Source organism: Rhinoderma darwinii, chromosome 7, assembly GCF_050947455.1.
Source record: "Rhinoderma darwinii isolate aRhiDar2 chromosome 7, aRhiDar2.hap1, whole genome shotgun sequence".
NCBI lineage: Eukaryota > Metazoa > Chordata > Amphibia > Anura > Rhinodermatidae > Rhinoderma > Rhinoderma darwinii.
In genome coordinates, this window is record NC_134693.1 from 71,020,595 (window position 1) to 71,047,170 (window position 26,576).

The 26,576-nt window shown below is 42.4% G+C and overlaps 1 protein-coding gene across 1 annotated transcript; it reads right to left on the reverse strand.

Moving 5' to 3' along the window:
* Positions 1–322: 322 nt before the first annotated feature.
* Positions 323–26,289, reverse strand: LOC142657955 (small ribosomal subunit protein uS2). Its single transcript, XM_075833523.1, has 8 exons — positions 26,186–26,289; positions 25,810–25,976; positions 15,822–15,940; positions 13,001–13,246; positions 2,364–2,492; positions 1,300–1,456; positions 1,189–1,224; positions 323–491 (listed from the first exon to the last, which is right to left on the reverse strand). The coding sequence occupies exons 2-8, from the start codon at positions 25,940–25,942 to the stop codon at positions 391–393; spliced, it is 921 nt and encodes a 306-aa protein (XP_075689638.1). The 5' UTR covers positions 25,943–25,976; positions 26,186–26,289; the 3' UTR covers positions 323–390.
* Between the last annotated feature and the right edge of the window lie 287 nt (positions 26,290–26,576).

Here is a 26,576-nt window from a genome sequence, read left to right on the forward strand (position 1 = left end):
TGTCCCTCGTTCGGATAACAGGGATTTCCTGTGACGAGATTAATGGGGGGGGGGGGGATCTCTTTCTCATTCCGCAGTCAGCTTTGATCGCAGCATTCAAGGGGTTACCTACGGAGAAGAGGTTTCTCTTATCTCCGCCGTTTGAGTGGGGCCTGCGGCTGTGTATTACAGCCGTTGCCCTGCTCCTGATCACGTCGACAGTCACAGGATGAGAATGCTCGTCGTAATGCGGCAAGCAAGCGGCGCTCAGGATGAGTGGTCTCGTCCTATGTCGCCAAGACCACATTCCTGCAGCATCTTTTGTGAATAATGAATCAGTTGCTTCTAATTTGAAAACAAGTTTATTATGGGGCCATAATAAGCACTGAAATAAACAATCAGATGTCACGTTTAAGACCATTCAGTGGTTGTTCCGACCCACTCGGAAGCTTGAGCAGTTGGGGCAGCAGACCAGTCATCGGTGCTAGCGGGCTGTGTACTCCAGTCTTCTGCTACAAATAAGAATTAAGATGTCAGCAATTCTACATGTTGCCATATTCAATCCATACATATACACAGGACATGTCCTTCACTTCTTAAGCAAATCTATTCATATATAATATTGCATTATGCTTATTAGTAAGAAATTTGTTTAACCCTTTCACTGTCAAGAATGTATAATAAATCACAACTCTAAAAACTTGCCGCGACTACATTATAAGGCTTAGAGCTTTCAAATGAGAACGTACCAGGATCAAAGCTCTAGGTGCAATATTTGTATGAAGTCTGGTAGTAGGAGGAAATGTTTTCATTCTTGGATTTGGTGTCTAAGGGCCGGTGGAAGCTGAAAGTAAGTAATAGGTGCTGATCTTTCTCCCTGTTCGGCCTGTGCCTCCCAGTACAGCATTCTATTGACCACAGGCAATCCTGACAGCCGGTAAAAATGGTTTCTGGCCGAGTACTCCCCGCATACAGCGCTATATTGAGCGCGGAGCCTCGGGAAGCCCCTGACAGCACTGTCCATAGATGAGACTACTTGGGATCTCATTTACTTTGCTAGTTCTGTATTACACAGCATTTGCCACAGGAAAAAACCTTTTGTAATACGCATCTTGTGCATGTGGCCATAAAGATCTAAATTTAGTCTAACTTTAAACTAGTTGCTTTCCAGAAATTATATACAACAATTTACTGCCTAAAGTATCCTACCTGGAGCTTTGGGAGCAGTTGCAAGTTCAGGGCGATCTGAAATTAAAAAGAAGATTAAAAGCCATCCAGAATTTTTGGGCCATTTCACAAAACAAAAACAGAATTACATACCAGCAAACTGTTGAATGGGCACTGAAGGAACCTGCACCCCCTCTGACCAGTCAGCAACTTCAGTTGTAGTAAATTCTGCAACAGGTGCAGTCCATTCACCCTGGTATTCTTCCTTTGTGGTCGCCTTCTCCGCAGCAGCTTGCTCCTCTTTCTCAATCTGAAAAATGAATAAAGATAGGACATCAGGGCATTCGTAAAATAGATTTGTCCAATTACATTTTAGTTAATGCTAGTTTAGACCAAATTGCATTAAGAATCTTTTCAGCAGCAACAATTTAAAAAAAAACCGAAAACATTGAGGAATGCAGTCTGGGGTCATCCACACAAGCAAGTAGAGAGAAAACCTGTGCTGTTGAATCAGGCCAGTTAGGGCACGTCCACATCAGCGTTTGTTTTCCATTAAACCTTTCCGACGGAGGAACCGATAAACTGAAAGCTGACAGAAGCTATAGCATGCGTTTGCATTATCATCGATTTCAATGGTAATGTAAGTTTCCGTACCGTAAAGTTTGTCTTTTCACGAAAATAATGTAGTGGACGAAGCTATCGTTTCCACCAAAAAAAAATAATAGAAACTTTAAGGAACAGAAACCAACTGCAACGGAACCATAACCATTGAAATCAATGGTAATGCAAACGGAAGCGATAGTTTCTGTTCAGTGTTTGGGTTCAGTTCAAACGTTCCGTTTCTGATGTGAACACTGACTTATCTTTTTAGCAAAACATCTTAAAATGGTTGTTGATTTTTCCGGTAACTTAATTTCTTTCTGTCTAACTTTTTTTTTTCCTCTTTCCTACACTAAGTTAGGCGCATATTTTAGTAATGTCTCCAAGTGCATGTGACTGAAGAAAACATTTATATGTGTTTTTTTTTTACTACACAAGCCAATGGTGCCATACTTCTGGCATAGGAATAAGAAAAAAATTCTAAATTAACCTTCCCAGCGCATACCACATTGTGTTAAGAGCTTCACTTTTTATTGCAGATTTAATGAGCAACAGAAATAAGTTCGTTTAAAAAAAAAAAAAAAAAAAAAAAAAAAGGCTTTGTTTCAAGTACAGACCTCTTCTGGATCACGGTAGAAATAAAGATCCGGCATGACCTCCCATGGATGCTCACGAGATATTGTACCTCTCATACGAAGAACTTCACGGGCCAACATCCACCACATGAGGCCAACTGAATGGGCTCCCTAAAGAAAAAAGTTAGCACAAGTTACCAAATTTTTTAAAGAAAGATATAGATACCCTATGAAAACAAGAGCTTTTTTTTTTGCAGGACCAGTTGTAGTTTTTCATGGCACCATTTTAGCGTACCATATAAAGTAGTGGGAAACAGAAAAAAAAAATTTGGCCAATTTGAGGGGTGAAATGGCCAAAAATCACTGCTTGCGCCATTTTTACGGTGTTCATTGTGGAGTGAAAACTACATGTTTACTTTATATTTGTTAAAAAATAGTTTGGTGTCGCCACATTCTGAGAGCCATAACCACATTTCTTGTGGGTCGGGCTATAATTTTTAGTGGTACCATTTTGGAGTAGATGCGACTTTTTCATCACTTATTCCATTTTTTGGGTAGCCAAGGTGACAGTCAAATTGGCGTTTCTTTTGGTTTTATTTCGCATGTTAACTAACGTTATATTATAATAGTTCAGACTGAAATGGATGCAGCGATACTAGTTCACCAGTTTTCTAAAATCTCCCTATAAAAGTTAAACAAAAGTGCCAATTTTTCTCCATTAACACCTTCCCGACCGCCCACTGTCTTTTGACGTCAGGCGGTGCGGGTGCTTAATCTACAGAGACGTCTTTCGGCGTCGCTGCAGATCAGGCTGATGAGCGCTCATCCTCTAAGCAGGAGCTGTTACTAACAGCTCCTGATCTTAGAGCAGCCTCCTGAACAAAGCTGGGGTCGGCAAACATTCAGACCCCAGCTGTGTAACCCTTTGATTACCGCGGTCCGTGACCGCGGCATGATCAAAGGGAATTCCCCTCTTTGATCGCATCACCGGTATTCCAGTGATGCGATCAAACAATGGGGAATCCCTCTGCAGTCAGCCTTGGGGACCTACAAAGGACCCCAGGGCTGTTTGTTCCATGTGCCTGCTGTTCTGGCACACTATGTGCTGCCCGATCAGCAGCCTGTGTCATAGTGACACAGTGTAATGTATTAGCATACAGAAGTATGCTAATACATTGCAAGTAAAAAATAAAGTTACAAATAAAGTTATCCCTTGATGGGATTAAAAAAAAAAAAAAAGAGTAACAAAACAAATAAATAAAAAAAGTGCCAAAAAGAGTCATTATTTTGCATTAAATACATTTTATTGCCCCTACACTAAATAAAAACAAAAAACCTACGCATATTAGGTATCTACACGACCGTAATAACATGAAGAATTAATCTAATGGGTTATTTAGCGTGAAACGTGAACGGGATAAAAAATAAACAAAAAAAACGAATCCGAGAATCGCTTTTTCCTATATTCACGCCGTAAAAAATTTTTTTTTACCCCCAAACTGTGGGAAAAATAAAATACTATTTCTCTCGCATACAACAAGGCCTCATACAGCCATGTCAGTGAAAAAATAAAAAAGTTATGGCTGCTGAAACGCAGAGAGGCAAAAACAGAAAAATTTAGCTGGTCATTAAGGTCTTTTCAGGCCCGGTCATTAAGGGGTTAAGTTATCAACCCACTATGTAAAATAGGTAAACATCACAATTTGGGGTTGACCTTGTCCCAGATATGAATGAAATGGTAGAACCGACTACAAAAAAAAACTGTTCGTGTCAATTAGGGAAGACTTGTGCAAATCTGAAAAAGGGAAATGGTCTTCGATTGCAAGGATTGCCCCAAAATATTATACACGATATGCCGTCTTCCGTTCCATCCCTTGGATAAATATACTAAGCGGTTGCAGAGTTATTGGGGTACATAAATTTGGTAAATGCTCAGTTAATCAAGAAGAGAATGTATTTTCACTTGTAAATGGAGGCTTTAGAATCCCAGTTTCAATAACGTATCATTCTGCCACTTTGGGAATTCTCTTATACTGGTGGAATGGGAATCTTACATCATGGATAGAATTAGAAAAGGGATTGTTGTGGGCGGGGGGGGGGGGGTGACTGGTCCCTGTAGGAATGTCTTTACATGTAGGCTGGGCCTCCCTTTACCCAAGAGTAAACCATATAATATATTAATGATGGCCAACTATCCCCCTGGCGGGAGCTCGCTATATAATAAAGAGATTTATTGTGCTACTTACAAATTAAAAAAGTGGTCTTGGATTTTTTTCTACAACTTTATATTTACTGACTAAACCGAAGAGTGCTTTTCCTAGGTTGGATCGCTTAGCAAAGAGCAGCTTAAAAGGCGGGACGTTCTTAATGGGGGCTGCAAGGAGAAGCTGCTGTATAAGGAAATGGGAGCTAGACTTAAAGCAGACATTTCCAATAGAGGTATGGCAGAAAAGTCCATGGTAAACAATACATACCGTAGAAAAAACGTGGGGAAATTCAAGGTGGGGCAATGTGTTTTTTGGAAGGGTTGTGGAGAAGAAAGCGACTTATTGCACGGTTGGTGGAATTCTCGTAGGGTTATACAATGTTAGTTTTTTTGTTTTATGGTCTGGAAACCAATGCAGATATAACTATTATCCGCTTGCTAGAACTAGACCTACTTAATATTGGCATAGAGGTTGTCCCCAGTTAAGCAGATTGTCTGATTGATACAATTTTAAGTGCGGGGGGGGGGGGGGGGGGGGGGAGATGATCCAATGGGTCGGTACCTACTTTCAGGTATAAACAAAGATAATAGATGTGGGTACGGATGAATGGCGATACGCTGTTTAAGGGTCAGGTCATTGTACTGCGGTAGTAGTCATAGGGGTTGAAGGGTTAGTTTATTAATCTGCGTTAGACCCAGAGGTCCACATCCCCCAATACTTGATTGGTATTACTCTCCTCCCACGTTGATTTTTACTTTAAAAAAATAAAAATAAACCCAAGGTTATGTAAATGCTTGAAATTTAACCCCTTCCCTCTTTAGCCACTTTTGACCTTCCTGACCGAGCCTCATTTTTCAAATCTGACATCTGTCACTTTATGTGGTAATAACTCCGGAATGCTTTCACCTATCCAAGCGATTCTGAGATTGTTTTCTCGTGACACATTGGACTTTATGTTACTGGCAAAATTTGCTCGATATGTTCAGCATTTAATTGTGAAAAACACCAAAATTTAGCGAAAAATTGCAAAAATTAGCATTTTTCTCAATTTAAATGTATCTGCTTGTAAGACAGGCAGTTATACCACACAAAATTGTTGCTAATTAACATCACCCATATGTCTACTTTAGATTGGCATCGTTTTTTGAACATCCTTTTATTTTTCTATGACCTCACAAGGCTTAGAACTTTAGCAGCAATTTCTCACATTTTCAAGAAAATTTCAAAAGGCCATTTTTACAGGGGCCAGTTCAGTTGTGAAGTGGCTTTGAGGGCCTTATATATTAGAAACCCCCAAAAAGTCACCCCATTTTAAAAACTTCACCCCTCAAAGTATTCAAAACAGCATTTAGAAAATGTCTTAACCCTTTACACATGTCACAGGAATTAAAGCAATGTAGAGGTGAATTTTACAAATTTCATATTTTTTTGCAGAAATAAATTTTTAGTACAATTTTTTTTATAACACAGAAGGTTTTACCAGAGAAATGCAACTCAATATTTGTTGCCCAGTTTCTGCAGTTTTAGGAAATATCCCACATGTGGCCGTAGCGTGCTACTGGACTGAAGCACCGGCCTCAGAAGCAAAGGAGCACCTGGTGGATTTTGGGGCCTTATTTTTGTTAGAATAAATTTTAGGCACCATGTCAGGTTTGAAGGGCTCTTGCAGTGACAAAACAGTAAAAATCCCCCAAAAGTGACCCCATCTGGGAAACTACACACCTCAAGGAAATTATCTAGGGGTACAGTGAGCATTTTGACCGCACAGTTTTTTTACAGAAATTATTAGAAGTAGGCCGTGAAAATTAAAATCAACATTTCTTCAAAGAAAATGTAGGTTTAGCGATTTTTTTTCTCATTTTCACAAAGACTAAAGGAGAAAAAGCACCGTAAAATTTGTAAACCAATCTCTCCCGAGTAAAACAATACCCCACATGTGGTAATAACCGGTTGTTTGGAGACACGGCGAGGCTGAGAAGGGAAAGAGCGCTATTTGGCTTTTGGAGCTCAAGTTTAGCAGGAATGGTTTGTGGAGGCCATGTCACATTTACAAAGCCCCTGAGGGGACAAAACAGTGGAAACCCCCCACAAGTGACCCCATTTCGGAAACTACGCCCATTGAGGAAATTATCTAGGGGTATAGTGAGCGTTTTGACCCAACAGGTTTTTTGCATAAATTATTGGAAATAGGCCCTGAAAATGACAATCTAAATTTTTTCAAAGAAAATGTAGGTTTAGCTAATTTTTTCTCATTTCCACAAGGACTGAAGGAGAAAAAGCACCGTAAAATTTGTAAACCAATCTCTCCCGAGTAAAACAATGCCCCACATGTGGTAATAAACGGTTGTTTGGAGACACGGCAGGGCTGAGAAGGGAAAGAGCGCTATTTGGCTTTTGGAGCTCAAGTTTAGCAGGAATGGTTTACGGAGGCCATGTCACATTTACGAAGTCCCTGAGGAGACAAAACAGTGGAAACCCCCCCACAAGTGACCCCATTTTGGAGACTACACCCATTGAGGAAATTATCTAGGGGTATAGTGAGCTTTTTGACCCCACATGTTTTTTGCAGAAATTATTGGAAGTAGGCCCTGAAAATAAAAATCAACATTTTTTCAAAGAAAATGTAGGTTTAGCTTATTTTTACTCATTTCCACAAGGACTGAAGGAGAAAAAGCACCACAAAATTTGTAAAGCAATTTCTCCCGAGTAAAACAATACCCCACGTGTGGTAATAAACGGCTGTTTGGAGACACGGCTTGGCTTAGAAGGGAAAGAGCGCTATTTGGCTTTTGGAGATCACATTGAGCAGGAATGGTTTGCGGCGGCCATGTCACATTTGCAAAGCCCCTGAGGGGAAAAAACAATGAAAACGCCCAAAAAGTGACACCATTTAGGAAACTACACCTCTTGAGGAATTCATCTAGGGGCGTAGTGAGCATTTTGACCCCACAGATGTTTCATAGAATTTATTAGAATTGGGCAGTGAAAATAAAAACAATCCTTTTTCTTCAATAAGACGTAGCTTTAGCGCAAATTTTTTCATTTTCGCAACAAATAAAGGAAAAAAAAGAACCCAACATTTGTAAAGCAATTTCTACCGAGTACGGCAATACCCCATATGTGGTCATAAACTGCTGTTTGGGCACACGGCAGGGCTCAGAAGGGAAGGACCGCCATTTGGAGTGCAGATGTTTCTGGATTGGTTTCTGGGCGCCTGTGGGCCCAAAACAGTGGAAACCCCCCAGAAGTGACCCCATTTTGGAAACTACACCCCTCAATGCTTTTACCTAGGGGTGTAGTGAGCATGTTAACCCTGCAGGTGTTTTGTAGAAATTAGTGTGAACTCGATGTTGCAGAGTGAAAATGGGATTTTTTCCACAGATATGTGGACAATATGTGGTGCCCAGCTTGTGCCACCATAACGAGACAGCTCTCTAATTATTATGCTGGGTTTCCTGGTTTTAGAAACACCCTACATGTGGCCCTAATCTCTTGCCTGGACAGTCGACCAGGCTCAGGAGTGAAAGCGTACCATGTAAAATTGAGGCCTAATTTGGCGATTTACAAAGTATTGGTTCACAACTGCAGAGGCTCAGATGTGAAATAATAAAAATAAACCCCTGGGAAGTGACCCCACTATGGAAACTGCACCCCTCAAGGCATTTATTAAGGGGTGTAGTGAGCATTTTCACCCCACAGATCTTTTCCATAAATGAATGCGCTGTGGATGGTGCAAATTAAAAATTTATATTTTTCCCTAGATATGCCATTCAGTGGCAAATATGTCGTGCCCAGCATATGCCACTGGAGACACACACCCCAAAAATTGCTAAAAGGGTTCTCCCGGGTATGACGATGCCATATATGTGGAAGGAAACTGCTGTTTGGGCACGCTGTAGGGTTCAGATGGGAGGAAATGCCATTTGGCTTTTGGAGCGTGGATTTTGCTTGGTAGTAGTTTTGTTTGGAGTCTTACTGGTGTTTCCGTTTATAATGTAGGGCATATGTAAGCCGGGCGGAGTATATAAGGGGCATAGTCAGGTGGTATAATAACGGGGTAAAAAAAAACAATAAAATAATCCATAGATGTGTGTTACGCTGTGAAGCAATCCTTTCTGCACAGGCCGGTGTCGCACTGATAAATGGTGTCATTTCTTATCCCCCTTTTGGTCCACACTCCGCGCCTTTGTAGTTTGGGGAATTTTGCTGGGAAGTGTTGTCCTGGTATAATACGGGCACCGTCGCTTCCAGCGGATATGTTTGGGCCCTCCCTTTCCTGGTTCCCTAATTTTAGGTCCTTGAAAAATCGCCTCTTCAAACAGAAGAAATGTTCCCCTCGGGCACAACTGCATATTTTTTTATTTCCTGACTTATTGGAGCCATAACTAATTTTATTTTTCATAGACGTAGTTGTATGAGGGCTGGTTTGTTGCGGGATGAGCTGTAGTTATTATTGGTACCATTTTGGGGTACATGCGACTTTTTGATCACCTTTTATCCTATTTTTTGGGATGCCAGGTAAACAAAAAAACGCAATTCTGGCACAGCTTTTTTCGGGTTTTTTTTATACAGCGTTCACCATGCGTTATAAATTACATGTTAACTTTATTCTGCGGGTCAGCACGATTCCGGCGATACCTCATTTATAGAACTTTTTCATGTTTTACAACTTTTTTGCACAATAAAATTACTTTTGTAAAAAGAATGTATTTTTTCTGTCGCCAAGTTGTGAGAACCATAACTTTTTAATTTTTTTGTCGACGGAGGTGTATGAGGGCTTGTTTTTTGCGGGACGAGCTATAGTTTTTATAGGTACCATTTTTGGATACGTGCGACTTTTTGATCACTTTTTATTCTAATATTTGTAGGGCAAAGTGACCAAAAAACAGAAACTCTGGTAACGTTTTTTACGGTTTTTTTTTACGCTGTTCACCGCGTGCAATAAATAATATAATATTTTGATACCTCCGGTCGTTACGGTCGTGGCGATACCAAATACATATGGTTTATTATTATTTTTCAATAATAAAGGACTTGATAAGAGTAAAAGGGGGATTGTGTTTTATTTGATTACTTGAAACTTTTACTGTTTTCAAACTTTTATTTTGTGCACTTTTTTTTACACTTTTTTATACTTTTTTTACACTTTTTCTCAAGTCCCACTAGGGGACTTGAAGTTCCAACGGTCAGATTTTTTTTTTTCTAATACATTGCACTACCTATGTAGTGCAATGTATTAGATCTGTCAGTCATTCACTGACAGCAAGCCGATTAGGCTTCGCCTCCCGGCGGGGCCTAAATCGGCTTCCGTAATGGCAGAGCAGGAGACCATTGTGTCTCCTGTTGCCATAACAGCAGTCGCCAGTCCCGATTGCCTGTCAGGGCTGGCGATCTGCTAGTAACCGCTACGATGCAGCAATCGCTTTCGATTGCTGCATCGAAGGGGTTAATGGCAGGGATCGGAGCTAGCTCCGGTTCCTGCCGTTACAGGTGGATGTCAGCTGTACAGTACAGCTGACTTCCACCGCTGATGACGCCGGATCAGCTCCTGACCCGGCGCCATCTTGCCGACAGCTACGGAAGCCGATCAGGCTCCGCCGCCGGGCGGATCTTGACCGGCTTCGGTGCTAGGCAGACCGGGAGGCCAGTATTAGTCCTCCGGTTGCCATTGCAGCCACCGGAACCCCGGCAATTTCATTACTGGGATTCCGATGAGCTGCAAACACCTTAAGTGCAGCGATCGCGTTTGAGCGCTGCACTTAAGGGGTTAATGGCGGGGATCGAAGCTAATTTCGGTCCCCGCCGTTACAGTCGGATGTCAGCTGTAAGATACAGCTGAGATCCGGTGATGATGGGACCGGCTCAGCTTCTGAGCCGGTCCCAAACATTTGGCGTACATGTACGGCAAGATGCGGGAAGTCAGTACTTTCCATGACGTACATGTACGGCAAATGTCGGGAAGGGGTTAAAGAACTGATATTTTGCAAAGCTATACATTAATTTAGAAGATTAACACATGCAAGTACAAGAGATGGCAAGAATTTCTACAGGACTCCAGTGTTCGGGCCGTGATATAGGGTCCGTATGTCGGCCGCATTTCCCGGACAAAACACACTGCAGGGAGCCGGGCTCCTAGTGTCAGTTATCTATGATGCTAGGAGTCCCTGCCTCTCCGTGGAACTACTGTCCCGTACTGAAAACATGATTACAGTATGGGACAGTTTACCCGCAGAAAGGCAGGGACTCCTAGCGTCAGATAACCATGACAACTAGGAGCACGGCTCAATGCAGTGTGTTCCGTCCGGGAAATGCAACAGACATACGGATCGTATATCACGGACCGAACACGCTAGTGTCAGTCCAGCCTTAGAGCTTCTTCTGGAGTCTACACGGAAAAAAAATAAAATATAAATAAATAAAACCCAGCAAGATTTATGTAGCACATATCCTACACAAGAGTTCATTGGCCAATGTATGGCCTCATCGCACAGCTCTGGCCTTGTAAGTAGTAGTTTCCAAATTGCACACAAACAGTAACCGACCTGCCATCTAATGTGTATGGCAGTGTCCCAACTGTCAGATCAGCTGCAGCCAGGAGACTGGCAGCTCCTTTCTCCCTGAAAACACATCCAAGAGCGTGCATGCGTATGGGGGAGCCAGGAGGAATAGCTGGCGGCTGACAGCCATCTATAATATATGGCAAGCCTTAGTCCTACATGGGTGCTCAGGTGTGACGTTTAACACCTCAGATGCTGCGGTCAATAGCAACTGCAGCATCCAAGTGGTTTACGGAGGGAGAGGGCTCCCTCTGTCACCCATCGGTAGCCTGGGAAACATGGTTGTGGGCCTAACACCCCAAACCCCACTGGGCTGCCACAGCTGTACAAATGTAGTAAAACATTGAAAAAAAACACTATACATTATTTGGTATAACCGTAATTGAACAGAATACAAGTAATATGTTTTGTTTTTTTTCTATTCACCCAAACAAAAAGTTAAAGGATATGATTTTAACCCCTTCCTGACATTTGTCGTAAGGATACATCATGGAAAGCCAGTGCTGCCCACATTTTGCCGCATCCATACGACAAATGGTGGAAACTGGCTGAGAAGCGGAGTTGGTGCCACCATCCTTGGGTGTCAGCTGCATGTTACAGCTGACACCCTGGGGAAATGGCAGGGACATTACAATTGCATGGCTACCGACTTATGCTATGGCAACAGGAGGCCTAACAATGGCCTCCTGATCGGCCCTTACGGAAGTCGATTAGGCCCTGTCTGGAGGGAAAGCCTAATCGTCCTGCTGTCAGTGAATTCCAAAAAATAAAAACAAACAAAGACTGTTGGACCTTCAAGTCCCCTAGTGGGGCTAAAGAAGTGGGTAAAAAAAAAAGTGAAAAAAAAAAAAAGGTTCAAACTTTATTTTTTAGAAGTAATAAAACACTATCGCCCTTTATCCCTTATTATTGAAAAAATAAAATAAACCATACATATTTAGTATCGTCGCGTCCGTAACGGCCTGAAATACACAATTATGTGAATCATTCCACGTTGTTGTCGTAAGAAATAAACAAAAACTTTGTCACTTTTTCCTACAAAAATTGGAATAAAAGGTGATCAAAGTTGCATGTATCCAAAAACGGTGCCTAAAAAAACAAGCCCTCATACAGCGCAGTCGACGAAAAAAAAAGAAAAAAAAAGTTATGGCTTACAACATGGCAACAAAATATTTTTTTCCCAAGTGTAGTTTTATTGTGCAAAAAGTTGTTAAACATAAGTTTATAAATTAGGTATCGCCGGAATCGGACTGACCCGCAAAATAAAGTTAATTTGTAATTTAGAACGCATGTCGGGTCCAAATGCTCACTACACCCCAAGATGAATTTCTCAAGGGGTGTAGTTTCCAAAATGGGGTCAACTATGTAGTAGACTACGGTATTTATCTGGTCAAAACAACGGAACCCTTCCACAGTGGAGAAAAACTGAAACCATTGGCATCGGCTCAGTCACCATTTAAATCGATGGTGATGGAAACTGAAACCTGCTGTTTCAGTTTGTGTCAGTCAGGGCTCCGTTCCGACGGAAAGGAGCCCTGACGCAGATGTGAACGAAGTCCTTATCAGGAGGCTCACCCAATGCATACTCTGAAAGTAGGGCAATAACTAGGTGTAAAAGCCTAAGGGCCCCTGCACATGTTGCATATTCGCAGCAGAATTTCTATTTGTTTTTTCCAAACAAAAAAGCCACAGCATTTGCAAATCATACTTTTGCCAGATTTTTTTTCCACAGCGTGCGTGCGTGTGAGGCCTTACACTTCAATGTACTCCTGCCTGTGATAAGATTGCTGAATAGTGATCTCTAGGAGACAGGAAATGTCAGCCTATTGTGAAAGCTCAGGGCACAGTATTTTTAGAGATTTAAACCAAGTGTTCGATATATATGCAAACCAGTTTGACTGCAACCATTTGTTACCTTATTATTACAGGGAATTGCAATATCCACGTAGCGCAGAGGAGAATCTGTATTGCAGAGAGCAATGGTGGGAATATTGACATATGACGCCTCTGTAAGAGGTTGATGATCAGCTCGTGGGTCAGTTACAACAAGTAGACGTGGCTCACGGAAAGCAGCCTGAATCTGGTTGGTGAAAGTACCAGGAGTGAAGCGTCCAGCAATTGGTGTGGCTCCGCATGAAGATGCGAATTTCAACACTGCTCTCTGCAAAAAAAAAAAATACATACACATCAAAGAATATTGGGCACAGGGAGAGTTCCAAACTCAAAGAACTCAGAGCAGGCAGTTTGCAGTTAGTTAGTACTGTTGAAAAAAAAAATAAATACAAAAAAAATACAAAAAAAAAAAAAAAAAAAGACACATGTCCATCAAGTTCAACCAAGGGATAGGAAAAAAGGGATGAAAATTTCTACACATTGACATAGGACCAGCTCCTGCGGTAGGCTATGCCAGATTCACAGTTCTCGCAGTAAAGAAGGCTTGTCGCCTCTGCAGGTTGAACCTTTTTTTCTCCAGACGGAGGGAGTGCCCCCTTGTTTTTTGAGGGGGTTTTACATGGAACAGGATTTCACCATATTTTCTGTATGTGCCATTAATATATGTATATAAGTTAATCATGTCCCCCCTTAGTCGTCTTTTTTTAAGGCTAAATAGGTTTAGTTCTTTTAATCATTCCTCATAACTTTGATTCTCCATGCCCCTTATTAGCTTCGTTGCTCTTCTTTGTATTTTTTCCAACTCCAGGGCATCCTTTCTATGAACTGGAGCCCAGAACTGAACTGCATATTCTAGATGAGACCTCACTAATGCTTTGTAAAGTGGTAATATTACATCCCTTTCCCGCGAGTCCATGCCTCTTAATACACGACAATATCCTGCTGGCCTTTGAAGCAGCTGATTGACATTGCATGCTGTTATTGAGTTTATGATTTACAAGTACACCCAGATCCTTCTCAACAAGTGAATCCCCCAGTGTTGCTCACCCTAGGACATATGATGCATGCAGGTTGTTCGTACCCAGATGATAACTTTACATTTATCTACATTAAACTTCATTTGCCAAGTGGATGCCCAAACACTCTGTGTCCAAATCAGCTTGCAATTTACGAATATTTTCTATAGACTGAACTATATTACATAGCTTGGTGTCATCTGCAAAAATAGAAATAGTGCTATTAATCCCATCCTCTATATCCTTAATAAATAAGTTTAATAATAGTGGTCCAGTAACAATCTAAATCAGGGCTGGACTAATCCTACAATGCAAAACCTGCTCTTGGTAGCGCCTCTACTCTAGCCATTAAAGCACCCCTTCAGGGGGGGGGGGGGGTCCCAGTGCTCAAATGGCAAAAACATGCTGCCTTATCCCGTTAACCAAAGAAGCTTCTTCCCCCAAAAAAAACATTACTGCAAACATTGTGCTATAACCGCATTGAATCAATGCCATTCACTTTGAGCTTGGTATTGAGCGGTTCAATACAAACAATCAAAAAAAGGACACATCAGAAAAGTTTTATTTTGTTTAAGCTCCATATTTATGGAAGATACATTTCAATATAGAATGTACCACAGCATATAAATTTACTGCATCCCTTTCTTAAAAAACTTGATTTAACATGTTGCGAACAAAGTACTCATAGCAATTAGATAAGACATCAGAATAAGGCCTTATTTACTCAAGCGTTGCGCATAATGGACGTGAAAAACGGCAGGACGCGATGTCTCGCATCCCCCATAGATGAGTCTATGGAGGGATGCGTGATAAGATAGGACATGTCCTATTTTCCCACGGTCCGTTGAAACAGCTGTGTGAACGGCCCCATTGAATTACATAGGTCCGTGGGATGGCCGCTGGTTCAACGGCCGTCCCACGGACGTTTAACACGTTCGTGTGAATAAGGCCTTAGAGTAATGACATCAGGTACATAAGCGGTAGTAAAGTTAATGACTTGTAAAGTACACAGGCACATTATCCAATCATGGACGTACGTAAGAAAGTTACATCGGATGAGAAATCTAGAGAATTAAACAATTAAACAGAGCACAATGCCTGTCACATTCTATTCTACATAAGAGATTATACATTCGGGTCACCAACATAGAGAAATCAAGGTGTAAGTACATGGAGGGAATCCTCACCAGGGACATCAGATGTAGGTAACCATTGACCCCAGACCTTGTGAAATTTATCAGGGCAGCCACAGTGTTGATACACTAACTGCTCATAGCCAATGACCATATTAACCAGTTTTCCATGCAGGTACTGATGGGGGGGGGGGGGGGGCATCCACCAGCCAACTCATAGTTATAGTTTTCCTAGCCAAAAAAAAAAGTACGTGTTCTGTCCAGTGTTCTTAGTCTATAATACCCACAAAGGTAATTTTCGGTTTGTATGGTGAGATATAGCCACTTCCAAAAAAAAAAAAAAAAAGACCCAAACGAGGTGCCAAACATCTGATTCTTGTTGAAAACCTCTGACTAGCAGATGTGGGAAGTCTACCCATTCAAAGTAGTCGTACAGGAAGGAGTAAGGTTAGGCTTCGTTCACATATCCGGTCAGGCTCTATTCTGATGTTCAGTGGTGACGGATCCGGTGCCAATGGCTTGTTTGATCAGTTGTGTAAGTGTTCTGTCGTTTTCACGGAATGAATACCGTAGTCTACTACACTATTGATTCAGACAAAACAACGGAACCCTTGCACAACCGAAACAAATTTATTTACATAAAATTACTGATTATATATATTCATTTTTTTTTTATTATTTGGATTGACATTACCTGGCCAGTGTTCCTGGAAGAGATTACACACACGTCGGCGGGGTTCTCAATTGCAACAATGGCCCGTGCAGCAAGCAGCAGTTTCTCCCATGTGCGCTTCAGGTTTATAATATAAATGCCTGAAAAAAACACCAAAAAAACATGTACCTTAAATTCAATACTATTGTATGTACTAAGAATATAAGAACTTCCCACCTTTACAGTTAATGACCAACTTTGCTTAACCCCTTAGCGCACCTTGCTGTTAACGCACATCAAGGTGTGCAGTAACTTCACGCTCCTGGACGTGCAGTTACGTCTGGACTTTGACAGTTAACCACCTCTGCTTTAATTCCTGAGAAACACCTAAAGGGGTAAAATGCTTCCTGAATGCAGTTTTGGATACTTGAAGGGGTGCAGTTTTCAAAATGGGGAGATTTATGGGGGCGTTCTAATATATAAGGCCCTCAAAGCCACTTCGGAATTGAACTGGTCCCTGAAAAAATAGCCTTTTCACATTTTCTTGAAAATATGAGAAATTGCAGCTAAAGCTCTAAGGCCTCGTTCACAGAGTTTTTTGCAGGAGTAAAATTCTGCCTCAAAATTCCATTAGGGATTTTAAGGCAGATTTTGTCCTTCCTGCACGGCGTTTGCTGCGATTTTCGCTCGCGCCCATTGAGTGCTACAGGCAAAAAACTTCAGCAAAATACGATTTCTCTGCCTCCCATTGATGTCAATGGGAGGTCAGAGGCGTAGACGCACGAAGATAAGGCATTTTTGGCCAGTTTTTTTGTTTTGCGGAGCGGTTTCCTGACCAAAAAGCTTGTCAAAATACTCAGTGTGAACAGGGCCTAAGGCCTCATGCACATGACCATAGCCATGTGCACGGCTGTGATTTTCAGTTCGGCAGGCGTGTCACCTGCAAATCGCAGGCCAGGCACATGGCCGCGTGCATTATTTTCTATGAGCCTCCTGGGCCATGCACAGACCGTGGAAACCATGGTCATGTGCATGGGCCCATTGAAATGAATGGGGCCGCAATTCTCCCGATCGTGTGCATGGGGCCTTAGCCTTGTAACTTCCTAGAAAAATAAAAGAATATTCAAAAAACAATGCAAACAAAGACATATGGGATATATGAAATAGTAAATATATTGTGTGGTATTATCTGTCTTACAAGCAGATACATTTCAATTTAGAAAAATACAATTTTTTGCAAATGTTTCACATAAAATATTGAATTTATCGACTAAGTTAGTAAAAAAAAAAAAAAGATTGAAGTACAATGTCACGAAAAAATAATCTCTGAATCGCTTGGATAGGTAAAAGCATTCAAGTTATTACCACATAAAGTGACACGTCAGATTTGAAAAAATAGTTTCGTCCTTGAGGCCAAAACAGGCTCAGTCCTGAAGGTGTTAATAGAGACGATAGTTGAGGTGCAGAACCCTCCACAATAGTATAGAGTGTAATGTACATTACATCTGGGACGGTTTTGCTCTGTTTGTCAATCCAGTGTAACAGCACACATCACATTTTAAAAAAGTCACCGCGGGTATATTTACTACGTGAACATGCAACGTTTCAGCTAACAGGAGCCTTCTTCATGCGCAATTGTGCTGCTGCCGCTTTCCTGCTTTAGTGGCAACCCCAAGTTAGCATTTTAAAAGGGATATTCCAGCCTCCTAGCATTTTTCACCTAGCCAGTGGATAGGTGAAAAAATGCTGGTAAGTGTGGGTCCAATTGCTGGTACCCCCACCAATCGCCAGTTAGTCACCCCCAGCCACAAATTCAAAAGGAATTTGAATGGAGCAGAGGCCAAAAAAAGAAACCGCTAAACAAAGTTTGTTAAAAAAAAAAAGAAACTACAGTAAATATGAAAATAATTCTCCATAAAAATTGGATTTACTAGAAGTGCAAACAAAAACATATGGCATCGCCACAATCATAACAACCCAAGTAATAAAGTTAACTCATTAATTAACCCGCCGGGAGAATGCAGTACAAAAAAAATAAAATAAAGATGACTGAATACGGGGAGGAATAAACGCAAAAGAACGTTTGGTCCTTAAGTCCAAAATAGGCTTTGTCCATAAGGAGTTAATGTTCCAATACAAAAAAAAAAATAGTATAAAAAAAATATTTAACCGTTGAATTTTTTGGTTAGTCCCCCTAAGGGACTTGAACCAGCGATCGTTTAGTATTGCAGTATATCATGCAAGCGATGTACGCTATACTAACAGTCTCCTTTGTAGGCCTGCGCGGGGGTGGGGGTCGAAGGTACGTCTGAGGGGGCCGCTTTAAATGCCACGTTCACGATTGACCATAGCATTTAACCCCTTCCCGCTCCTTGACGTACTATTACGCCATGGCAGCTGTATCGTTCGCGCTCCATGCCGTAATAGTACGTCTCGGGAGTAACGGCCGTTTCGGCCGTCCTCCCGACACATACAGGAGCTGTGACGCTGCTGTCTTGTTCAGCAGCTGTCACAGCTCCTACAGCGGGGACCGATCGCTGTGTCCCCGCTGATTAACCCCTTAAAAGCCGCGTTCTATAGAGATCGCGGCTTTTTAGGGGTTAAGCTGCCATCGCCGGCCTGCTACGCGATAGCGGCCGGCGATGGTGACTATGGCAACCGGACACCAAACAATGGCGTCCGGCTATGCCATAGACGGAAGCCTAGTGGGTCCTGACAACGTCAGGACCCACTATGCTTGCTGTCAGTGAGTAGCTGACAGTTCTAATACACTGCACTACGCATGTAGTGCAGTGTATTAGAATAGCGATCAGGGCCTCCTGCCCTCATGTCCCCTAGTGGGACAAAGTAATAAAGTAAAAAAAAAGTTAAAAAAAGATGTGTAAAAATAAGAAAATAAAAGTTTTAAAAGTAATAAAAGTAAAAGTCCCACTTTTTCCCTTATCAGTCCTTTATTATTAATAAAAATATATACACAAACAAATAAACTATACATAATTGCTATCGCCGCGTCCGTAACGGCCTGAACTACAAAATTATTTCATTATTTATCCCACACGGTGAACGCCGTAAAATAAAATAATAATAAACCGAACCACAATCACAATTCTTTGGTCACTTCACCTCCCAAAAAATGGAATAAAAAGAGATCAAAAAGTCGCATGTACCTAAAAATCGTCCTGATCGAAACTACAGTTCGTTACGCAAAAAATAAGTCCTCGCACGGCTTTATTGATTGAAAAATAAAAACGTTCTGGCTCTTAGAATAAGGCGGGATTCACACGACCGGGTCGCGTCCGAGCCCGAGTGCCGGCCGGTAAAATCGGCCATTCTGCCCGGCCGGTTTGCATAAAGTTATGCATCCGTGCCGGGCCGGGCAGATCCGGACAGTGACATCATCGGCAACTCTTGAAGGGGAATCCCCATGTGTTCGGGGATTCCGCTTCTGGAGTTTCCCCTGATGTCACTGCCCAGATATGGACAGAGACATCAAGCGCTCTGTCCAGGAGCGGAATCCCCGAACACACGGGGATTCCGCTCCTTCAAGGAGCTAAGTGCGGCTAGCACATAGCAGAGCAGGGAGATACCTCCCCGCTCTGCTATAGTGGCGTCGCTACAGTAGTAGCAGCCGCAGCAGCTGCTGCAGCTGCTAGCGGTGCCATCAAAGGTGTCGCCGGGCCAGGGCGCTTTTAACAAGCAGGAGAAGGGAGCCAGCGCAGCGCTCCCTTCCACCTGCTGTACACCCCGGCCCTGCCACACCGTGTACAGCGATGCCATTCGTCAGAATGGCATCAACTCCTCCTCCTCACATGCACTCTGCGCTGTGAGGAGGAGGAGATAGAGCGCAAGAGCCGGAAAACCCGGCCGTCACTCGGGACACATCCCGGTGATGGCCGGGTATTACCCGGCCCCATAGACTTCTATGGGAGCCGGGCGGCCGGGTACCCGGGCGAAAATAGAGCATGTCCTATTTTTTGACGGGCGGTTTTCCCGGCCGTCAAAAAATCGGCCGTGTGAATAGCCCCATTAGGAGTCTATTATTCCTAATGCAGCCGGGTGCAGGCCGATTTATGAACGGCCGGCACCCGGCCGGGAAACCCTGCCGTGTGAATGAGGCCTAAGGTAACACAAAAAGTGAATGATTGTTTACAAAACGTATTTTATTGTGCAAACGCCATAAGACATAAAAAAAAACTATAAACATCTGGTATCGCCGTGATCGTATCGCCCCGCAGAATAAAGTGAATATGTCATTTATAGCGCACGGTGAACGCTGTAAAAAAAAAAGTATACAAAAACAATAGTAGAATTGCTGTTTATTAGTCACCACGCCACCTAAAAATGGAATAAAAACTGATCAAAAAGCCGCATGCACCCCAAGAAAACTACAATGGATTCCTCAAGGGGTCTAGTTTCCAAATTGGGGTCACTTTTGGGGGGTTTCCAATGTTTTGGCACCACAAGACCTCTTCAAACCGGACATGGTGCCTAATAAAAAAGAGGGCTCAAAATCCGCTAGGTGCTCCTTTGCTTCGGAGGCCGGTGCTTCAGTCCATTACCGCCCGAGGGCCACATGTGGGATATTTCTCTAAACTGCAGAATCTGGGCAATAAGTATTGAGTTGCGTTTCTCTGATAAATCCTTTTGTGTTATAAAAAAAATGGTATAAAAAGAGTAAATTTCACCTCTACTTTGCTCTAAATTTCTGTGAAACACCTAAAGGGTTCATAAACTTTCTAAATGCTGTTGTGAATACTTTGAGGGGTCTAGTTTCTAAAATGGGGTGTTTGATAGGGGTTTCTAATATATGGGCCCCTCAAAGCAACTTCAGAAATGAACTGGAACCTAAAAAAATAAATAAATGAGGCAATACTTCGCTTCTTACATTATACTGATAATGAGCCGTGCCCACCCCGAGATGACCCCAGTTTTGACCGTTTGTATAAACGGAGACCCCTATTAGACCGTTCCAGTGCCCGGTTTTCCCAAGCATACACCCCCGAGAAGTGTTTTTCTATTGATGAGTCCCTGGTACATTTTAAAGGGAGGGTTCAATTCCGCCAGTACCTGCCAGGTAAGAGGGCAAGGTATGGCGTGAAGATGTATAAGCTGTGCGAGAGTGCATCAGGGTATACCTACAGGTTTAGGATATATGAAGGAAAGGCCACCCCCAAACCAGACTGCATCCTGGACTACAATAGGTACATGGGAGGGATGGACTTGTCAAATCAAGTCCTGAAGCCCTACAGCGCCATGCGGTGTGGTATAAGAAGCTGGCCGGGCACATCATACAGATGGCTTTGTACAATGCGTATGTGCTACGTCGATGTGCAGGCCAGAGGGGAACTTTCCTGGAATTTCAAGATCTAATCTTTAGGGACCAGGAAGGGGGGGCACCCAGTACTTCTGGAAGCGAGGCCACACGCATCGTACCAGGGCAACACTTTCCAGGAGAAGGTCCCCAAACCGGTGGAAAGGGAAAGAGTCAAAAGAGGTGCAGAGTCTGCTATAAGAGGGGGATAAGGAAGAACACAATATACCAATGTGACACGTGTCCCGAAAAACCAGGGCTCTGTATAAAAGATTGTTTTAAAATGTATCATACATCCCTTGATTTTTAATTTACCCTGATGCACTCCGCACAGCTTACCCCCCTCATCTTTCCCTTCTGAGCCCTGCCGTATGCCCAGGCAGCTGATAACAGCCACATGTAGGGTATTGTCGTACCCAGGAGAACCCACATTACAATTTAAGGGGTGTATATCTCCGGTGGCGCATGCTGGGCACACTATATTGGACACTGAAATGGCATATACATATATAAAATTGCAAATCTCACACTGCACCATCTGCTGCGCATTATCTTTTACACAGTACCTGTGGGGTCAAAATGCTCACTACACCTCTAGATGAATGTCTTAAGGGGTGTAGTTTTTAAAATGGGGTCACTTCTCGGGGGTTTCAACTGTACTGGTACCTCAGGGGCTTCTGCACACATGACTTAGCACCAGAAAAGCTCCAGTAGGCCAAATGGTGGTCCTTTCCTTCTGAGCCCTCCCATGGGCCCAAAGGGCAGTTTATCACCACAAATGGGGTATTGCCGCACTAAGGACAAATTGGGCAACAAAATGGGGTATGTTGTTCCCTGTGAAAATAAGAAAATTTGATCAAAAATGACATTTTATTGGAAAAAATATCATTTTTTTCATTTCACAGCCCAATTCAAATAGGTGCTGTGAAAAAACTGTGCGGTCAAAATGATAACAAAAACCATAAATGAATTCCTTGAGGGGTGTAGTTTCCAAAATGGGGTCACTTCTGGTGGGTTTACATTGCTTTGATACCTCTGGGGCTCTGCAAATGCAACATGGCACCCGAAAACCAATCCAGCAAAATCTGGACTCCAACAAAAACATAGCGCTCCTTTCCGTCTGAAACCTCCCATGGGCCCAAACGGCAGTTTATCACCACAAATGGGGTATTGCCGCACTAAGGACAAATTGGGCAACAAAATGGGGTATGTTGTTCCCTGTGAAAATAAGAAAATTTGATCAAAAATGACATTTTATTGGAAAAAATATCATTTTTTTCATTTCACAGCCCAATTCAAATAGGTGCTGTGAAAAAACTGTGCGGTCAAAATGATAACAAAAACCATAAATGAATTCCTTGAGGGGTGTAATTTCCAAAATGGGGTCACTTCTGGTGGGTTTCCATTGTTTTGATACCTCAACGCCTCTTCAAACCTGGCATGCTGCCTAAAATATATTCTAATAAAAAAGAGGCCTCAAAATGCACTAGGTGCTTCTTTGCTTCTAGGGCTTGTGTTTTAGTCCACGAGCGCAGTAGGGCCACATGTGGGACATTTCTAAAAACTGCAGAATCTGGACAATACATATTTAGTAGTGTTTCTCTGGTAAAACCTTCTCTGTTACTAAAAAAAAATTGAATAAAATTGAAATTCAGCAGAAAAAATGAAATTTGCAAATTTCATTTCCACTTTGCTTTAATTCCTGTGAAATGCCTGAAGGGTTAAAAAACTTTCTATATGCTGTTTTGAATACTTTGAGGGGTCTAGTTTTTAAAATGGGGTGTTTTATGGGGGTTTCTAATACATAGGCCCCTCAAATCCACTTCAGAACTGAACTGGCACCTTCAAAAAAAGGCTTTTGAAATTTTCTTAAGAATATGAGAAATTGCTGTTTATGTTCTAAACCTTGTAACGTCCAAGAAAAATAAAATAATGTTCAAAAAACGATGCCAATCTAAAGTAGACATATGGGAAATGTGAACTAGTAACTATTTTGGGTGGTATAACCGTCTGTTTTTCAAGCAGATGCATTTAAATTCTGAAAAATGCTATTTTTTGTAAATTTTCTCTAAATTTTGCAATTTTTCACAAATAAAGACTGAATATATCGACCAAATTTTACCACGAACATGAAGCCCAAAGTGTCACGAGAAAACAATCTCAGAATCGCTTGGATAGGTTTAAGCATTCCGACGTTATTACCACATAAAGTGAAATATGTCAGATTTGAAAAATGGGCTCTGAGCCTTAAGGCCCAAACTAGGCTGCGTCCTTAAGGGGTTAAGGAGATAAACAGGCATAATCAGTGATCTCTGATTTTGCCCGTTGCAGTGAGGTGTCGGCTGTATTAGTTATTCAGCCCGTGAGCCCACTCCATACTTTCCCTTAACAGCTGTCACACAGTTAAGCAACGCAACACCCGCTCTAGCTGGCCTGGGGTACCCCAACTAGACTGTGTGCCATATGACACGTCAATGCACAGGTAGATCATTTCAATCCAGCCCGTTTGATCACTTCGATACAGCAGTTGACTGCAGTATCTAGGCTGTTAGTGGGGGGGTGGGGAAGACAACCGATGGTTGTCATGGCCACCTGGAGGCCTAATAAAGGCCTACAGGTCTGCCATCCTTCTGCTTCTATTAAAGGAAGGGTGTCGCGAAAAAAAACAAACTTATATTAATTTGCTTTTAGTGTTTTATTAAAAGAAATGTTATTTATTTGTGTGTTTGTGTTTTACTTTTTTTTTTTCTAACTTAGTCTATGGGGGCTGTCATTTTTTTTCCATCTCTGTATGTGTCGATTAACGACACATACAGACATGGAATACGGCACATACATCCCCATAGAGAACGTGAACGGGACCCATTCCATCCACTATGGTGTACGCCGTCTGTGTGGGAACGGCGCATGCGCCGCTCCCACACAATCCAAATGGAAGGTCTTCGGCCGAGCGACATCCGGCGCCATTTTCTTGTGGACCGGAAGCCGCGGCCGGACAGTAAGATGACTACTTCCGGACATGTGATTAGAAGCAAGGACTAGGAGCGGACGGACCGACGGCGGCAGGAGCAGGTAAGTTATATCTGTGTATGTACGGGTTTTACTGTGTGATTACCACTGTATGTAAGCCTACTACACTGTGTTCACTCAAATGGCAGCACACAGTGTAGGAGGTTTGAACATTCAATCCCCTCCCTCTTGGCACTAGTCAGGATAAAGGAGGGGGATTGTTTGAGGACGCTAGAGCGAGTGTGTCTTCTCCAATTTTGCAGCATAAAGCAATGAGGTTGCTTTACCACATGCCAATGCTGCAATTTTGGGAATTGCACCCTCTAGTGACCAGCACAGGGAAATGTTATAAATTAGAATCTAATTTATAATATTTCCTGACTTGTGAAAAAATTAGCACAATGTCTAATTATATATATATATATATATATATATATAATATATATATATATAATAACGGTTTAACTAAAAAAAAAAAAATAATGTTCTAGCGACACATTCCCTTTAAAGGAACAGTGTCATCACAAATAATTTTTTTATATGTTAAAGATGTTAGTGCTTTAATAAAAACGTTTATATTCATTTGTGTGTTTGTGTTTTACTGTTTCTTATTTTTACACTTTTTCTTCCCTATGGGGGCTGCCATTTTTTGTTCCATTTCTGTGTGTGTCGATTAACGACACACACAGACATGGAATACGGCAGCCACAGTCCCATAGGGACTGCGAACGGCTCCCGTCCCATTGACTGCCGTGTACGGCGTCTGTGTGGGAACTGCGCATGCGCCGCTCCCACACAGTCCTATTCGAAATTGGCGCCGTCCGGCGCCATTTTCCTGTGGACCGGAAGTCGCGGCCGGACAGTAATATTACTACTTCCGGTCGCGGCTTCCGGACTGGTGCACATGGAACAGCAGCAGCAAACGGAGCGGACGGGCCGGCAGGAGCAGGTAAGAGATTTCAATGTATGTTCGTGTTTGTGTGTGTTTACTACTGTATGTAAACCTACTACACTGTGGGTTACCTCAAAAAATGGCGACACAGTGTAGGAGGTTAAACCTTTCAAACCCCTCGTTTATCCCGGCACTAGCCAGAATAAAGGAGGGGGGGATGCTGAGAGCTCACTAGAGCGAGGGCTTTTAACCCAATGTTGCAATGCTGCAATTTTGGGAACTAGCTCCATCTAGTGACCAAAAATGGGTAGTATTATAAATTAGAAATAATTTATAATATTTCCTGACTCGCGAAAAAAATAAAAAAAATTTGAACAATGTTTAATCACCCACACACTAAATGTTTAATTTTTAAAAAAAAAAAACATGTTTTTCTGGCAACACATTCCCTTTAAGCCTTTGCTAGTTCAAGTCCCCTAGGGAGCCAAAAACAAAAAAGATGGATATTAAAGGGGGTGTCCACTACTGTTCAACTGATCACCTATCCGTTGGATAGGTGATCAGTATACAATCAGTGGGGGCCTGACACCCAGACCGTCTATAGCTGCTACTGCTTCCTCCGGCACCGGACGTAATGCCGGAAGCAGTTGGCTCCGGTCTCGGAAAAGCAACGGAGCTGCAAAAAAAACAAAAACGTGCCATTAAAACGGTCGCCTCACACTAATCAATATAAACCTCATTTAGTATCAGTTATAAAACGTATATAGACGTTAACAAAACCAGCATAATAAATTCCACCATACACGGAAAACACTAACCGTCACTTTTTCTTTTATAGATGTATTGCTCCATTTGGAAATCGAGGTTCGTGCCACCCAGGTGGGTTCCTGCTGCCAGAAACTTGAGGACATCTTCCTCTTTCATCTGCAGGACATCAATACCTCCGGACATTGTGAAACACCCCGTGAAAGCTACGATGGGGAACCTAGGGGAAGAAAAATCACGAGATGACAGGCTTTACGGAGAACGACGCCTTTCTTCCACAGATTCTAAACAGCGATCATTACGTGTCAATTTGAAACGTGCACGGAAGCAACGAACCGCGGCCTACACCACACACCGTGACATTAGGCCATCGCTTCATCAATGGCCTCCGTATAATTAATCGTGCTTTATAGATAACCCAACACTCACTGGTAACAACGCCGTATGGAGGTGCACCCGAATAACGTGGAGTGAAAAGGACCGGACGCGCGTCAACAGCGTCTATAAGTAGTCCAGTCACAGTCCAATCACACAACGCTTTAGATGCATGTAATCAGTAGTCAGCCAATCGGAGGTGAGCTTGTTTCGCGGCCATATCTAGCACGTTCTAACTGTCGAAACCCCGTGGCAGCCATCTTTTCAAAGTTCTTGGGACAAGACGTCTATAGCCGCGATGAAACCCGAATGCAACATCAGAAGCACATCACAAAACCGCGACAATTCGCAGTACGGTTTTGCCGTTGTTTTTTATGCATTGCACGCGTGGAAAATGAAAGACACTATTGTTTTTATCAGGCTGGGTTCACAGTTCGCGGTCAAA

Bases quoted from the DNA above. Each gene is read 5' to 3' on its own strand.
- LOC142657955 (XM_075833523.1), bottom strand. From the start codon at position 25,942: ATGTCCGGAGGTATTGATGTCCTGCAGATGAAAGAGGAAGATGTCCTC. The intron at 2,493-13,000 runs GTAACAAATGGT...TTTTTTCTTTAG, and splicing joins CAATTCCCTGTAATAATAAG to GGAGCCCATTCAGTTGGCCT. The intron at 1,225-1,299 runs GTATGTAATTCT...TTTTAATTTCAG, and splicing joins GCCCATTCAACAGTTTGCTG to ATCGCCCTGAACTTGCAACT.